General features: G+C 42.6%; 1 protein-coding gene across 1 annotated transcript in view; it reads right to left on the reverse strand.

The window, feature by feature from the left end:
* The window catches only part of CHN1 (chimerin 1), a 206,988-nt gene extending 191,479 nt beyond the window's left edge, over positions 1 to 15,509 (reverse strand). The window contains exon 1 of the mRNA XM_040475436.1: positions 15,342 to 15,509. Coding sequence (XP_040331370.1) covers positions 15,342 to 15,360 — 19 coding nt within the window. The 5' untranslated portion in view covers positions 15,361 to 15,509. The remainder of the gene's footprint in view (positions 1 to 15,341) is intronic.
* Between the last annotated feature and the right edge of the window lie 2,869 nt (positions 15,510 to 18,378).

Consider the following 18,378-nt stretch of genomic DNA (forward strand, 5'->3'; position numbering starts at 1 on the left):
TCTGTTTTAAACTACGTTCCGGGATGCAAAAGTTGGAGAGAGCTTTCTGCTTCACAAAGGGAAACCCAAGCCTACTGCTGGTGTGAAGGACCACGGAGATTTGTGTTATGGTTTGACATTTTCTTTGTGGGAGGGGGACGAAGTCCAACTACTTGGGGGAAAGAGGGGAGAACATCACTTCGGTAGAGCCGAGGCTGATTTAAGATTTGATAGCATCTTAATTTCTATAGCCTCCCACATCTGTTTTAATAAAATTAGCCCAGAACACATCATTTTGCTAATGTTGCTAATTATTTTTTCCATCAGCTTTTGATTAAGTGAAAATCATTTCCAAAAATTATTTCTGAATTTTCAAATGCCTCTGTTTTCCTAAGGGCAATTACTATACTTCAAAAACAAGATAAAAGGAATGTTTTGATTAGGAGAGTGAAATCAGAAGGCACCTTGAGCTGAATGAGGTCTCACCCCAAAGGAGTTACATCCTGAGACCCGTGTGCAGTCACTGCTCCCTCCCTCTAGTACCTGAGAGAGAGAGAGAGAGAGAGAGAGAGAGAGGAGAAGAAGGAGGAGAAGGAAGAGGAGGAGGAGGAGGAGGAGTGGGGGTGGGAGGCGGATTGAGGGACACTAAAAGAGAGCAAGAGCTCCTCTGTCTGGAGACACCGAGAACAGCAAGGGAGGGGGCAGCACGACAAAGAGGGCTCGCGTCTCTCCAGAAAACTGCAGAGCCATCTGTCTGAAAAATTCAGGATGACAGGCCTCTTAAGTATTCTGCAAGTCTCCCTTCTGTATAGTAATGTCTGTTTCCTTTTTTTAATTACTGTATTCATCCTTCTTGTTCCTTTTTCTTATTTTAAAATAACTTATCTTTTTAATTTCAACTAAGAGAGTGAATAGACAAGTTGACAATCCTTTCTCATTCAAGGAAAATAACTGAAAGTGTTCAGTCAACTTCTAAATATTACGATGGATTAAAAAAAACGTGAATTGTGCTTTTGTGCCTCTTATGTGTAACTATATATTTTGCACACATATATAATGAACATCTTTAAAACATTCAAACCTGAGAATATCAACAAATGCCATCCAAAGACTTAAACAGGCACTATCACCCAAAACAACTTATAGTAGTAGATATAGAAAGCAATCTCATCAAAATTTTTTTCACAGTTAAATAAAATACTATTAGCAATCTGTGAAATGTCCCATAAACCAATGATTTCATCTTTTGCGGGGGGGGGGGTTCAGCACATTCTGAAAAACAATCACTAACATGAGCTTTTTGGTCCACTGCTTTGTGCCTTCTATTCAGCAACTTTAAAGACACGTAATGAGCCTTTTTTTTTTTTTAATTTCTCAAATTATTTATTTTGAGAGAGACAGAAACAGCGTGAGTGGGGGAGGGGCGCAGAGAGAGGCAGACCAGAGAATCCCAAGCAGGCTCCGCACTGTCAGTTCAGAGCCCAACATAGGGGCTTGACTCCATGAAACTGTGAGATCGTGACCAGAGCTGAAACCAAGAGTAGGGCACTTAACCAACTGAGCCAACCAGGCGCCCCAATGAGTCATTTTTTTAATGGAAGAGGAATATACAAAAGTCCTATGAACTTGGCTAACCCACCAAGGTCTAAAAGGGAGGCTCAAAGGAGCAAAGGCATTCCTTCACACTTCCTTGCTAATAGCCTGAAAAGGTCTAAAAGAACAGAGAACAGATATCAAGCCAGAAGTACCCATCATTCCCCTTACATTTAGTGCTGTCTGTCCAGAAGATGGTTTCTGTCTCCAGTTAAATACTGGACACCCAGCAACATTAAAAGGGCCAACAAATGAACCTGGATTCACAAGCCCTGTGTTTGCAGAGCCTGTTTAGTGTTCCTTGTCCTTTTGCAAAGTTGGAAGAAAGATGACGAGGCTTTTTTTTTTTTTTTACACACTATAAAGCGGTATAAAGCCAACCAGAATTTCACCAGAAACTTTTCAAAAAAGTTAAGCCGACAAAAGTGACCAATCTCTAAGTAAATTGTATGTCTGCCCTTGACATGCAACAATACTGCAGGAATATATATATTTCATCCTTTAAAGACTCAAGATAATTAGACAATAAAAACAATATGAGAGATTATGAGATATGTTTACTACTGCTAACTTGATTAACACATTATAAAGTTGTAGGAAAAATTAATGAGTGCTCTAGGTTTCTACCCTGGAAATTGCTAAACTACAGAAGCACTGGGGCTCCTGGCTTGCTCAGTCGGTGGAGCGTGCAAATCCTGATCTCTGGGTTGTAATCTGGAGCCCCACACTGAGTGTAGAGATTACTTACAAATACAATCTTTTAAAAAAATAAACTACAGAAGTATCATGGTTTAAGAACTATTTTATTCACTTAATTATTTTTTGAGCACCAACGACAAGCGAAGCACTGTGCTAAGCACTGTGAGTACAAAATAAGAGAATGAATCTTACCTTCAGACACCATCAGCCTAGAAAATTATAAGGATAAAAAACTACTGCGAGAGGAACACACTGGCCAATGTCACAGGAGATGTGCACATAAAATGATAACGAATTCAGAAGACAAGGGATTCCTTTTGAACGGGTGCAGGGGGCGAGGGTATGGACTGAATGAAGTACTGGAAAGAAGGGTAGAGTAAGAGCAGGAAATACAGAGCAGGGGACAGATATGGAAGAACTGGCAGGAGCTGGCAGTTGACTGGGTGCAGAGGCAAGGGGAGGGAAGCTGCTTGAAGAAGGAAAGCTAAGGATCTGGCGCTGGGACCGTGTGCTGTCTGGAGTCCGCAGGAAATCCTGACAGAGATTCAGAGGGGGGGCCAGGGCAGGGCTGGTGTCAGAGACTCGGGAATCACCCACGGAGCGCGCAGTACTGAAGCCGACATACTCCCAAGGGAGAAAGGGGGGCCTGGTCTTGAAAAGCAGACATTTTGGGCAGCAAACAGAGGAGACTGAAGAACAGTGAAAGGGAAGAGAAGGAGTAGCGGGAGAACACAATGCCCTGAGAGACAAGAGAAAGAAGATTCCAGAAAGAGGCAGCCAAAAGTAGCAAAGAGTGCAGAACGACCAAATATGAGGACTGAGGGGAAGCCACTGATCACTGGCTACTAAGTGATAAGGCACTTCCGGCCCAACAGAAGCCGAATAAGAGGTAGTGGCCGTGACAGGAAGCTCCCCTTGACCAAACCTGAGTCAGGCTCTGCCAGGCCCTCTTCTGTACTAGCGTCAGCCTTGTCCCCAGGTCTTACCAGGCCTGCAACGACATTTGAGCACGAATTCTCCTATGTCAGTTTGGAAAGAACCCTCCCACCTTTGACATCTGATCAAATTCCTCACCCTCACCCTTGATATCTGATCACCCTGACCTGCCCTCATCAAGAATCCTGTTAGGTCAGGTTAGCAAGAGTTCCCCCTACTTTGTCTCCTCTTAGTACTTTTCATCCCCTGACATACCCTGCAACCTGCTCCTTGGCTATAAATCCTCTCTCGTTCCCATATTTGGAGTTAAGTTCTCATACTCCCTCTTTCCTACTGTGTTCCTACCACGATAGTCTTGATTAAGTCTTCCTCATTTGTTTGGTTTTTTTGAGAGGGGTAGGAAGGGCAGAGAGAGAGGGACAGAATCTCTGTCAGGCTCCGCCACCCAGCATGGATCCCGACGTGGGGATCGATCTCACAACTGTGAGATGATGACCTGAGAGGAAATCAAGAGTCAGATCCTTGGGGCGTCTGGGTGGCTCAGCTGGTTGGGCATCTGACTTCAGCTCAGGTCATGATCTCACACTCTGTGAGTTCAAGCCCCGCGTTGGGCTCTGTGCTGACAGCTCGGAGCCTGGAGCCCACTTTGGATTCTGTGTCTCTGTCTCTCTCTCTGCCCCTCCCCTGCTCATGCTGTCTCTGTCTCAAAAATAAATAAAAACATTAAAAATTAAAAAAAAAAAAAAGAGTCAGATCCTTAATCGACTGCACCCAGGCGCCCCAAACAGGTGTCAGAAATTTTTTTTCTTCAGACTTGTCCTTTTCCCTAGTGCTGGATGACATTCCCAAACACCGAAGTACAATCAAACACTGTCTAGGAAGAGATGGTATAGACAGGGTTAATGAGTAAACAGCCACCCAAGAAGAGGAGGTGGGACATACAGAATGCTCTTTCAATAAACTTCTGCCAAGAGATGGAACACTAGTAACTCAGGCTGGTACCCAACAGGGTTCCAAAGCTGAGGAAAGGCTTTCTCACCCTGACCAGGAAAGCATGGCTCTAATGTAAGGGGAAGGAGCCAGGGGAGAGGAGGAAACTAATGAGACAAGACGGAGAAAAAAACAAATTCCCATGCTGATTATTTTCAGCCCTCTCGCATTATATATATATATATATATATATATATATATATATATATATATATTTTTTTTTTTTTTTTTTTGTAAATCACCTCATTTCTTTCTGGAACAATGAGAGGTATTAATAAATAACAAATGAAATTTTTCTTTTATGCATTCAGAAATATGAATGTTTAAATCTGTAGCACATTTAAATCTGTAGCTCATGTAGGACACAGATTTATTATTATGGGAGAAAGACTATATTGTTTTTATTTTCAGACCTCTAAAAGGTTAAGTTAGCCATTTTCATACTGAATTCCTATTCAATTTGATTATGTTCCCTTCTGTGAGGGTAAAACGTGAACAAACCAAGCTAATTTATGTGCAATTCCTTTGTACCACTGAAATGAAAAGGAACAATAGTTTAATGAAGTGGAATCTGTTATCTAATTATGCCAAATAATTTAGGAACATCTGCTGATGGTTAGTAATACTATAGTTAAACCTCAAAGAATCTGCTCCCAGGGAGATTTCCATTTTATTCAAGCCCTTGTAAGCTTCCAGTTGGGAAATCCATATTAGACTATGGAACCAAGAGATGACATAATAGCACCTTTACTGTATTAAAAAAATTAACAAATGAACAAAAAAATAAAGAGAGGGTGTGCATCATATTGATTTGGGCCCTGAACTTAAGTCCCAAATTTAAGAAACACAGTAGCCTACTGTAATATCCAACATTCATTCGAGTATTTATTGAGTAGCTGGGATGCATCAGACACTGTGGCGGCTGTTGAGGATACAAAGAAGAAAGCTACAACTTTCCCATTATGGAACTTCATCTAAAAGGAAAGACAAGAGAATATGTCTACCAACCACTATGTCACCACATAATAAGTGGTAGGACAGAGATGTGCACAGGGTACAATTGATGCAGAAAAGGTGCAACTAACTCACAGCACCAGACTACTTAGAAGAGAAGCCTATTCAAACTGAGTTTTGCAAGATGTGTAGAGATATGTGAGTGCAAAGAAGGGCCTCGGAAATGACTGTGCCAAAGGCACACCGAGTATAATCCTTTCTGGAAACTTCAAGAAGTTCAAGATGGCTGAAGCACATCCTCTTACAGAGGAGACAGTAAGAGATGAGACCAGACAGGTAAGCAAGGGTCTTATCCTAACAGCCTAATATGCAAACTAGGGAATTTGGACTTAATGGTGATGGGGACCCACTGGAGAAGTAGGGAAGTAAATTGTTAGACTAACCAAATCCTTTTAATTTGTTTTTAATTTGTTTAAATTGTTTGTTAAATTTGTTTAATTTGTTTAATGTTTACTTATTTTTGAGAGAGTGAGAGCACGTATGCACATGAGCAAGGGAGGGGCAAAGAGAGGGAGAGACAGAGGCATCCAAGCTGACAGCGCAGAGCCCAATATGGGGCTCGAACTCATGAACTGTGAGATCATGACCTGAGCCGAAGTCAGACACTTAACCAGCGAAAGCCACCCAGGCGCCCCTAGACTAACCAAATTCTAAGAGACAGGTTTAAATTTCCAATTCTGGACTCTAACATAAGAGTAACCCAAAATAATAAAGTTAGAAAAAAAGATAAATGAAAGCAAATTTTTAAACTGATTCAAGGTTGCTCACAGGATAAGTATAGAGAGTGACGGCCCGCTAGGAATTCTTCATTTGTTCATTTATTCACTCAGTAAACCTGGACTGAGTACCTATGACATAGCAGACATTGAGCTTACAATCCCTGATATATTTTAAGCGCTAAAAGGGCAGGGGCTAGAACTGACTATAGTCTGGATTACTCCCGAAGCAGCAGCACTGGTGAGTGTGCTTTTCACAGTTTCAGAGTACAATAGGAAGTATCAAGCATCCGGCACTATTAGAAGTCCATCTGGTTGTTCAATGTATATCCCCGAACTGGGTCTCCACCGGAGCATCCTCAAAGTACAAAATGGCACATTTAGCAACACCCATAAACGGAAATATTGTAGAGCCACTTTCTCAAGTGGATCTTTCTCTTGTGGATCTTTGTTAACATCAACAATTAACAATGATACTGACATCAGCTACTGTCTATCTTCACCACCGTGTTAAGAACCTCACACACACGATCTCATTTATTTCCGCACAAACGGAGGGAGGGAATTACTCGCCTGTTTATATATAAGGAAAATGAGACCAGAACGTACAGATGACACTGTATTAACCGTAACTCTTTTACACCCAAATCTGAGCACTTTCCTCTACTCCACGCACTACGGAAGTACCCATCTCACAGAGTCAAACCTGATCTTCATCACAGCTTGTAAGGCCCTGCATAACCTGAGCCCAACGCTCCTCCACTCCCCAAGGACAGCTCTGTCTCATCTCCCACTGCTTTCCCTTAGCTTACTCCGCTCCAGCCACGTTGCCCTTCGTTCTGTTCCTCAAAATCGTCAAGCGAGCACACCCCTGCCTCAAAGCCTGTTTCATGAGGTGATGCCCCCACTTCACACGACTCATCCCCTTGCGGTCCTCAAGTCTCTGCTCAAAATCCACCTTGGTCGTGAGGCTTTCCCGGACATGTTGCTGGACAGCCAGCCCCATCTCCTCACCCTGCTCTGTACTTCTCCATAGCACTAGGCACCGGGCACACCATCCATTTTTTTATCGTCCGTCCGCCTCCACTGCGAGCCGAAGCTTCCTGAGACTAGGAACTAAATACATACCTGGCACATTTTAGGCCCTCCATTCACTGAACAGATGAGTAAACAAATCACAAAATAAGAAACACATCCCAAGCCTCAGAGCTACCCTCAGAAAAATTCTGAAATAGTATAGCTCGTTCCTACTCCCTTCTCTCACTCTACGGTCCTATCCTTTCTTGCCCCTAATCCCAAATGCCCTAGGCTTTTACACTGTTCTGTTTATTACACTTCCTCCTTCTTCGTCATGCCTCACCCTCTACATAAAGGCCACCACTTTCTTTTCTCTGACAGCACAGCTCCCTCAGTCAAAATGCTTGCCCTGAGTACTTTAAGATCTTTAGTTCATAAATTAAAATCATTCTTTCATGCTATACGAAGACACGTATCTATATCTAGCATGTTCTTCCTCATAAGTAACAGGCTAAGAATCCATGCTTTAATTGAAGTCTAATGGTGTAAAATTCATTCACCAAGGAAGGACTGCAGGGGAAACATTTCAGTCAGGCAGATATTTACATATCCCTTAAATGAACGCCTGTCTGTCCTACCTAGCACAAGCTACTTCAAATCCTGAAATCACTTCTCACGAAGTCATTTCACGGCATTAAGGAGCTAAAAAATGATAACAAAGTTCTATATAAAAGGTAAAGATACAGGGGCACCTGGCTGGCTCAGTCGGTAGAACATACAACTCTTAATCTCAGGGTCGTGAGTTCAAGCCTCACATCGGGCACGGAATCTGCCTACATGCACACTCACATACGTACATATGTAAATACATATATACATACATAGATCTGTTTAAAAGAAAGAATATACCGTAAGGGCTGAAGACAAGTGCTAATGGCACAAATGGGAAATTAGATGTGATTAGCAGTTTAAAGAAGAGGAACGGTTGCTCAGTTTTTGAATTGTGGTCATGAAAATCTATTCGTGCAGGGAGATGTTTCTTGGACTACATCTTCTCTTCTACTTGTTTTACACCATGAAATATACACGGTCCAAAGAAATTCAAAGGTAAAAATCAGAGTGGAGAGGACGACCTTTAGTGTGGCCAGAGGAAACACAAAGAGGTGGCCCCCTGCCAGGGCAGCCAGCCACAGAGGGGCCTGACTGACCTTCCCTTCTCCCACAGATCCCCCAACTGCTGGCATCCTTTCCAAGAAGTGCTTACTTTTCTAAATTTAAAACAACTATTCAAAACAGGCACGGGCATTTTTAAGCTATCAATTTTTGATTTTGTTTTTTGATTCTTGGAGAATAAAAGAAAAAAAATCTGTCTAAAAACATGAACACTTCTAAAACATTCCTGGATATAAAACCATTATTTTAAAAATAGTAATTTCTGTTTTTTAGTTTAAGTAAACCTTTCTTCTATTCAATCTGGCCTCCTTACTCCAGGTAATTTTTAAATTAATAACAGCTTCACTGAGATAGAATTCACATACCATAAAATTCACCCTTTAACATACACAAGGCAGTGGTTTTTAGTATATTCACAAAGCATTCATTATGGTTTTTAGAAATAAGGAGCCAAATTAAGAAAGCATATTTATAACTCTATTTTATTAGACAGGTTTTTTTTTTTAATTCTATATGACTTTTCAGTGTAAAACACAGTCACACCATTGTTTCTTAATTTCTCCCTATTTTGTTTTTTTAAGGATAGTAAGACTGTATTAATAAATAAAAATCAAAGCTTGTAAGAATCATTTTCTATGTAAGAATGACTTATGGCTGGTAATTCGGTCATAAGGCCAGGCTCAGGGACCTGTCTTGAGTTGGGTTTGCAAAGAAAGTTCAGTGACTTCATTTATATATGGTGGACAAAAAATGAAGTTTTTTAAAGGTGCTGTTACTGATATTTTATATAAGACTGAGAAAACATCAAATATCTCTATCAAAGGATATTATTACTAGAGGGACTTGGACAAAAGCTACACAAAACCCAGCCTGGGGTTTCCCTAATAAAGATTTCCCTAAACCTTTTTTATGGCTGCTCTCAAGATGATAGTAAATTAAGTTTACTTAATTCTTAGGGTGAACCCAATCCAATGAAAAATGTATAACTTCTTTTACTAACATCATTCCTTCAGAACTATTATTATATGCCACACAAAGCATGACCAAACAGTATTTTTCTGCCTATTTCTCTTATGATTGCTTTAGATTAGTCTAAAACATGTATTCTCATTGAAGGTAACCTTTGTTTTCAAGGGAGAAAAAATTAGCTCTTGGGGATCAAAAACCTCACTCTTTTTGTGCGTAAGGCAGATATACATACACTGTGTAAAGAAACAGCGTACCTCTGCTTTTAAAGTTTCACGAAGAAAACAATTAAGAAAAAAATGCCTACAACTTCTTATGAAGGGTGATGTTTTTTTAAAAAGTGGACAAATACTGATCTAAAAGAAATTGCAACTCTTCTTGACAAACACGTCAAAGTTTTATAATTATACACATCACTCTATCTTCAAAGATCAGGCTGCTTATAGGACTGTTACTTGCAGGGACAAATGTCACTCAAAAGACAGCATCACCAATAATCTTTTTACATTGTACACAGATGGTAACTATCAGAGTTATAGCAACTGTAACTCTTTTATCTCTCTTGCATTATACCAAGTCACCACACATCAAGAGAAAAATTTTAAAGGTGAAATATTAAGTTTTTGATACCAGGAAGAGAATATGCACAAGCATTTAAATAAGGATGGTGATTTTTTCTTTAGAGAGAGAGTGTGAGCATGAGCAGGGAGAGTGGCAGAGGGAGAGCGAGAAGAGGAAGGAGAATGAGAATGGGAGTGAGAGTGAGAGAAAGGGAATCTTAAGCAGTCTCCACGGTCAGCACGGAGCTCGAGAGGGGTCTCGATCTCGTGACCGTGACATCATGACCTGATCTCACCACTGCTGCTTAGGTAACTCCCTCTCATATTCTTTGATGAGCAATGTCCGAAAAATAAAAATGTTTATTTAGCAGAGAGTGTGTTCAAGTGGAGATGCCCACAAAATTGGCTTTGGGTCAAATAAATCATACTGAAGATGCATAGTGGATTTGTCTTTTTAAAAACCAATGTTAATGTCAGGGCAGTCACAGAAAATCAAAATTTTCCTGACTGCATCACAAAGAATACACCATTACCATTTAACTGCTCAAAGGATCTCTACAAAGAGGCCCAAAGGCAGGTGTGCCCGGCAGCATAATAAAAAGGTTTCTATGACGGTATAAAAGTCTGTGGAAAGGTCAGAAATTACAGTGAAATCCTAAGTATTAGGAGTGATCTACGGCAGTGGTGACAGTGACAGGTAATGAAAGAAGAAAGAAAAAAGAAAGGGGAGGGGAGCAATGCCAAAGCTAATTCTACACAGACAGGGAAGAGACTTATTCAGGGTTTAGCCAGCCCAGCTGGACTGTCACGGAGTTCCTAGCATTTGAGCTGTAAACCACAGCCCCATTTAGCTATAAATGACAGACATTCCCGCCAAAGGATAACCTGGCAGGATGCTTTTTCACCCAGCTCTGTCAAATAGGGTTTTACTGGTGTGGCCAGTCAGGGAGTTCTGTGAGGTAGACCAGCTAGAAAGTCCTAAATTAGATGATCTGAGAATTTCCTCTTGGCCCAGCAATAATTGGAGAACATGTGCTTCCCAGTCAGGGACGTTCTAACGAATCCTACTGGAGATAAGTAGTCCGGAGCTTACACTACAGTTCTGGAACGTAAGCTCTAATGAGACAGGACCATGTCTCTTGAACGTGCTATAGAGGTATGTTGGACAAATGAGCAAGGTGAGTGAGCAAAGCATGAATTATATTTGGATTATTTTTAGGATTTGAGGATTTAAAACTTACTTGTATTGGTGCTGATGATTGAGAGGTCTAGTCATCTACAAGGGGAGAAAAATGCTAACAAATTCCTGAACTCCCAAAAATGCACATTTTCAACTCCCAAATGAGCCACAAAATCAGGAAGGATTGGGGTCTGGTTCTTTTGTCACAGATAAAACAGAAATTTGCACAAAAATATCCTTTCAAACAGCAAAGGTGATTAATAGTGACTATAAGATACGACAGTTTTTACACTTCAGCTTAATTTGACAGCTATTCTGAGTTGCTACAACATACTATATGCTAAACGTATATAAATGGAAAACTGTATTGGGTCATTTTAGTGGCTCTCATTTTTTAAAATGAAGCTAACTAATGTCCCATAAAAAGAATATTCTTTACGATGATTAAAAAAAAAAAACCTGAACGGAAATGTAAAACATAAAGCAAAACAGAAAAAAAAAAAAACGAGACTCTATTGCTGGCTGCTAAGCACTGAACTGTGTCTTCCAATAAATTCCCACGTTGAAGCCCTAACCCCCGAGGTGACAGTATTTGTGCAAACGAGGCCTCTGGGGAGTTATTACGTTAGATGATGCCATGAGGATGCAGTTCTCCAGAGGAGTTTAGTGCCCGCAGAAAAGACCAGAGACCTTTCCTACAGACATGCTGGTCTTAGAATTCCCAGCCTCCAAAACTCCAGGAAATAAATGTCTGGGGTGTAAGCCACACAGTTTATGGTATTTCTCTCCAGGAGCCCAAGCTGACATAAGACACTCACCTTACCAACTAACACACCCAAGATGCACAAGATGGGATCCTGGCAGTGGTTAGGGCTTTCGTAGAAACCTACTGAGCTCTGACTTTGATGACTGCTTAGTTACGTTCGTCCAGTTTCTTGTTCCTATCTTCTCCTCACTATCATCTCACAGAACTTTAATACCTCATTGCTCCTCTGCTGTAAGTTGGTTATTAAGAGTAAATACAAAGGGACAGGAGGTACTTCTGACTAAACTAGTTAAAAAGTAGTACAGGTGACTCCTGAACAATAGATATGAACTGTATGGGTTCCCTTATATAAGGATTTTTCTCAATAAAACTAGTACCATACTTATAAATGTATTTTCTCTTCCTTATGACTTTCTTAATAATGTTTGCTTACTTTATTGTAAGAGTATAGTGTATATAATACACATAACATAGAAAATACATGTTAATCAACTGCTTCTGTTATCAGTAAGGCTTCTGTTCAACAACAGACTATTAGTAGTTGCATTTTGGGGGAATGAGAGGTTAACACTTGGATCTTGGACTATGTGGGGAATCAGCACCCCTAATGTTGTTGTTCAAGGGTCATGTTGTTCAAGGGTCAACTGTAACTTCCGAAATAAAATCCATTTTGGGGCACCTGGGTGGCTCAATTGGTTAAGTGTCCAACTTTGGCTCAGGTCATGATCTCGAGGTTTGTGGGTTTGAGACCCGTGTCAGCTCCATGCTGACAGCTCAAAGCCTGGAGCCAGTTTCAGATTCTGTGTCTCCCTCTCTCTCTGCCCCTCCCTGGCTTGCTCTCTCTCTCTCTCTCTCTCTCTCTCTCTCAAAAATAAATAAGCATTAAAAAAAATTTTTTAGGGGCGCCTGGGTGGCTCAGTCAGTTGGGCCTCTGACGTCGGCTCAGGTCACGATCTTGCACTCTGTGGGTTCGAGCCCTGCATCAGGCTCTGTGCTGACAGCTCGGAGCCTGGAGCCTGCTTTGGATTCTGTGTCTCCTTCTCTCTCTGCCCCTCCGCCTCTCATGCTCTCTCTCGCTCTGTCTCTCACTCAAAAATAAATGAACATTAAAAATTTTTTTTTAATTTTTTTAATAAAAATCCATTTCTTCTAACTGTTGGGGACTGCTCTTAATACATACCAAGGCTATTTTGAATTGGGCAAATATGAGAAAATCTCATATTTATCTTTAATACAATGGCTCTCAAACTTGAGAGCGGCAGAAAAGGGAATCCCTTTTTTTTTTTTTAACATTTATTTTTGACAGAGAGAGAGAGAGAGAGAGAGAGAGACAGAGCATGAGCGGGGGAGGGGCAGAGAGAGAGGGAGACACAGAATCGAAAGCAGGCTCCAGGCTCTGAGATGTCAGCACAGAGCCCGATGCAGGGCTCGAACTCACGTGAGATCATGACCTGAGCCACCCAGGTGCCCCGCAGGGGAATCCTTTTAAAAATCCCCTTCTAGAAATGCAGATTCTGTGGCTCTGTAGCCGAAGGAATCTACATTTTTAACAGAGAGGAGATGACTGAGGAGTGGTGTGCAATGAACCTTTGAGAACGTCTACCGCTCTACCATTACAGGAAAACAGCCTCCGCACACAGGTGTACTTTGCTTTGTAACAGGAAAATATTCTCAAAAATTGTCACCAAATTAGATTTTGTAAATTGAGTTCTATTTTTGCACCAGTTGACTTTAAAATTTTAAAGACACTTTATTGATTCTGAGGGGTGAGAGTGGTTTATCTGCTTCTAGAACTCAAATCCGTGCCCTTCTTTTCCTCATCTCTACTTCAGTAAAGATTTAATAACTTAGGAAGCCTTTTAAAAGAACCTTATCAGGGGCGCCTGGGTGGCGCAGTCGGTTGAGCGTCCGACTTCAGCCAGGTCACGATCTCGCGGTCCGTGAGTTCGAGCCCCGCGTCGGGCTCTGGGCTGATGGCTCAGAGCCTGGAGCCTGTTTCCGATTCTGTGTCTCCCTCTCTCTCTGCCCCTCCCCCGTTCATGCTCTGTCTCTCTCTGTCCCCAAAATAAATAAACGTTGTAAAAAAAAAAATAAAAAATAAAAGAACCTTATCACTCACTGTGCTTATCCCCAATTTATCTGTTTTATTCACTGAGAACGTCAAGCATTCAAAAAGTGGTTGATTTGTAAACCTTACCTTTGAAAACCACGAAAATGCAGACTCTTTAAGGAAGGAAAATGAATTTAGTAAAAACAAAACAAAACAAAACAAAAAAAAACACAGTTTAAGGGGATATTTACTTCGGGAAATATTACTGCTATGTATTAGCTACAACAGTGTAAGAGAAATGCTTCTTCGACAGCAAATATCAATTATGACTTAAGCCTTCCACCATTTTTAAATTTTGTACAAAAAGTCCACACTGAAGAAAAAATGCTTCTTCTAAACGATGCAGATTAGACACAAGGTATTGGAAAACAATAGTGAGATTTTTCTTTCAGAAAAAGAAGAAACATTTTTTAAAGCATCTAAAGAGAACTAACACCAAATAAGAAAAGTCATTTCTAGTACTGTGGGTATTTTGGCAAAGTAAACATAGTGTAGACTGGCAAACTGTGTTCTGGGCTCAGTTTTGCCCCAAAAAAGGGCCATGTGACCTTGGAAAATAATCTCCCTGCATCTAATTTAATTTATAAAATAAGATGATTAAATAAATGTAACGTTTTGATTCCAGCAGATTAGTTCAGTCTATCTACAGGAAAAAGCATTTGTGGTATATTATGCCTACAATGTGCTTGATCAAATGACGCAATTAAAACGTAACTGGCAACTTGATATTATGAGTAACTTACTAAGACCATCCTTGTAGCTATCAGCTTCATAGTACTATATATCAGTACATATCATACTACTTTGAACATCTAAATTTTCACATATTGAGTTTTCTTAAAGGGAGGTACATGTGTACCATAGACTGTTTCTGTAATAGGAAACAATGTATCTTTTCAGCCCTTCTTCCCAGCCCATTGTCATTATATACTCCAGGGTAAAAAACAAAAAACAAAAACAAAATAAAAACAAAAAACCTTGAAATCTTAACCACTGAAACAACAGTGTTGCAGTAATTACATCATAGAAATAACATCTTTCCTAAAATACTCGAAGTTATTCTCCCGAGATCACTTATCTTCCAGAAACCAACTTTCTTCTGTCTGCTTCCGTATTTGTTAGAACAAACATTTTCCATTTTAATAACTACTCAGTTCATCACTTATTCTTCTTTCCAACGAAATATGCCGACTCCAAAAATCACCCCCCAAATCCCATAAGACTCAATACGTGCATTTGGCAATTCCGGGGAGGTTGGGATGCACAGACATCTTGTTCAAAATAAATAAACTTTGCAGGATCTTTATTTACTGACTTGATAAACGTAGGTTTGGAAACAACCAGCTAACTTCTCTCCCAAGTTGGCATCTTAAATAATCCTCCGTTGACAAAACACCCAGGACCTCAGAGACTCCCAGCCCAGAATTGGCCAGGGGAGCACACGCCCATCGGCCCTGCCTGGAGAGGAAACAATGGGAGAGGCGCGAGGGAGCAAGCCCGGCGCCCCAGGCGCCCCAACTCCGCCGCCCCGGCCCGCGCCCGACTCCGCGCGCGGCATCCCCTCCCCGGGCGCCCCGGGCCTCCGCCCCCCCACCCCGGGCGCAGCCCACCTGCAGGGGCGCGGTCCGAGGGCTGCACTTACCAAACAGGGTCAGGGCCATTGTAAAGGCGCTCGCCAAGTGCTCGCCGCCGCCCGCCAGTCCACGCGCTCCGCCCAGGCCGGCCGGAGATCACCGCATCGGCCCGAAGCGCTCACACCTCGGAGGGAGCGGGGAGTCGGAGGGGCGTGGTGGGGCGCGGGCGCGCGGGGAGGCTGCAGGCCGGGGCGCTGGGGGCCGCTGCAAGAAAAAGTTATTTACGCGTTATTGTCAGGCGCACCCGCACAGGGGCAGACCCGCTAGCCCCAGGCGAGCCGGCACTTGTCGCTGCCATCTGTGCACTGCGCGGAGCGCGCGCGCGGACGGCGATACCTGCGAGGCGGTGGGCTCGGCCGCGGCGCAATGGCAGGCGGAGAGGCGGCGCCGCAGTGGCGGCGGCGGGGAGACGAGCAGCCTCGCGGGGCCCCCGGCGGGGCGCGCTCACTCCGCATCCCGCGGCCTCGCAGACGCCATCTTGCGATAGCGTCTCCCACCGGATCTGCCCCTGCGCCTCCTCGTGCCTGCCCCTCGGGCGGCCGAACCCGCTGCGTTCCCATGGCAACGGGCGCGCGCGGGGGCCGGGGGCGCGCGCCCCTCCTGGCCCGGGCCCGGAGGAGCCGCCCGGGGTCGCGCGGGAGGCGGCCTCCCGGAGCCCGGCGGGGGCGGGGGCGTTTTAGGCGAAATCCCAGGCATTTTTCTTGAATGGGATTTGCGGAGGCGCGGAGGGGAGAAACCCTGAGCTGTTACTCGAAAGAGGAAGAGTGGCAGGAGGATGCTCCCTGAATACACGTCCCCAGCCAGGGTCATCCGGGGATCGGGTTCGTTTGAGGATAAATCTCCCGCCCGGCGCCCTCGGGGTTAACGGAGAGTCTGGAGGCCGAGACCTGAAGCTATAGGATTCGGGAAGGGAGCCTGGAGTCCAGTGGAGACCCTGGCTGTTGCCTTTCTTTCCCCTTGGATTTAGAGCCACTGGGGGTACTGCTCAGGTTGTCGTAACTGAGGAAACAGGGGTCGTTTAAAAAGCATCTGGAATTGCCTAAAATAATCTGTTACAAGGCCAGTGCTTAAACCCAATTTTCTTCCTTTTACTTTACACCTCTTTGATATTGCCTCGGGAAAAAATCAACATTTGTCACCGATTGGCACCTCTTCTTTACCACAAAAGAGTGTTCCCCTGAGCTTGTTGCATTTATCTGATCATCACTGGCAACATCTTTCTGTGATGTTCTCTGCTCGCCTCTGTCTTTGCCTTAATTGACAAAAAGCCGTGTAACGCCTTGAGATTATCAGCCAGAAGATGTTCTTGAAAAGCTCGGTAGTGGTGTTTTGGTGCCGTTTTCATTTAATGTATTCAAAACTTGAGCGTTCTCTAGTTGCTATGTTTGTTCCCTGTGTAGAAAAACGCCCCTCCTTTCCTTGTTTCTCTTACAGATCTGATACTGTTTCAGTATCTAATCATGTAGATTTTCTCTCTGGCTCTCCTTTCTTCCTACGTGCATCTTTGCTCTTTCAGTTCCTCAGATTCCCTAATGTCATTTTCTGCTTCTCTCAAATCTCAACCAATTCTTTTAAGAACATTATATAAATACCTTCTATTTAATGTGTCTTGAGGATCAAATCGTTACAAAAAATGAAAATTGCTGCTACAAATAGAACCACAGTTAATTCTTCATCATTTCACAGCAGATTCTAGCATCAGGAGAAAAAGAAAAGCCGGTTGAAGGAGGAGCCAAGCCTTTGTTTCATGTCAGTTAACTCAAGAAAAAAGAAATAGTAAAATAATTCAACATGAAGAGGCAAATGTGTAAGATGCTGTATGCTTGCAATTTTCTGAGGGAGTAAAATCGTTCTCTAGCCACGAATATCAAAATAAATCTTGAAATCCCCACAATTTTAAATCTTTAATGAAAAGGACTTGATTTTGAGCAGCCTTCCTGCTCATGAAAAATTACAAACACAGCTCATGAAGATAAATGAGCTACTCAAGAAGGCTTTGTGGGACAGATTTTATAACCATGTAAAGATTGCTGATCTGCTCTGCAATCAGATAAATCAGAAACTAAAGACACCATTTGCTGCCTCAACCAGTGATCTTCAACCTTCTGGGGGACTTAATTTCCCTTTAAGGCTCTGATGAAAATACATCCCTCTTCCCGGAAAATGCTTATGTATGCACACAGACTCACCAAAATTGTTTTACACAATTTCAGGGGGATTGTGGCCTATTCCGGGACTCTAGGTTAACCCCCAGATACCCTTTGTAATCTCAGAAAGTTATACTTTGTAACTAAAATGTTTTACTTCTCACATAGAAGCATGGAATTTTAAACAGGAAGATACCCAACTCCCACGATTTAGAGAGAGGGCAGCTTGAGGGCCCAGTGGTTAAAAGATTTTCCCAAGTGTGTATATACCTTTTAGGGGCAGACCTAATAGGAAAATATGAGGCATCTGGTGTTCTCCCTGACCACCTCCCCCACTCTCCATCCCCCACCAATTTAGACGGTACATGGTTTGAATTTAAAAAGAAAAATCTGTTTAGTATTAGAAGCAGAGTGGCAAGGGGGGTATTTTGTCCTCATTTTGATTGTTGGGTCTCTTCTAGTTTGGGAAGTTGAATTTTGTCTCAAAGGGCCTTTATTCACATGCTTTTCAACTCAGAACTATGTGTCCAATCAGGTTGAGAGGAAAAGTGCTTTTCTCTTCTATTTGTTAAACTCTCTTAGGGAGGTACCAGAGCATCAGTGTTGGCTGGTAAATCCCTCTGTCCCCTGGGGGCTTCTCCTGGGGGTGGGGGGGGATGCATCCCGGGGAAATTAGCAATCCTGTGTTCAGACTCACACTCCCAATATACAGCCAAGCTTGAGCTGCTGGATCAGCTTTGCACCCACTAGTTGTGGCTAAACACAGCTGAATCTTAGTGATAGGCTGAGCTCAGGCTCAGGTGGGGACATTGTACCCTCTCCTTCCTCTATCTATACAAGTCTGGGCCCATATCCAAAACACACACACACACACACACACACACACACACACACACAC

The sequence above is a fragment of the Herpailurus yagouaroundi genome, unplaced genomic scaffold (assembly GCF_014898765.1).
Source record: "Herpailurus yagouaroundi ecotype Mexico unplaced genomic scaffold, PumYag 140, whole genome shotgun sequence".
Taxonomy (NCBI): Eukaryota; Metazoa; Chordata; class Mammalia; order Carnivora; family Felidae; genus Herpailurus; species Herpailurus yagouaroundi.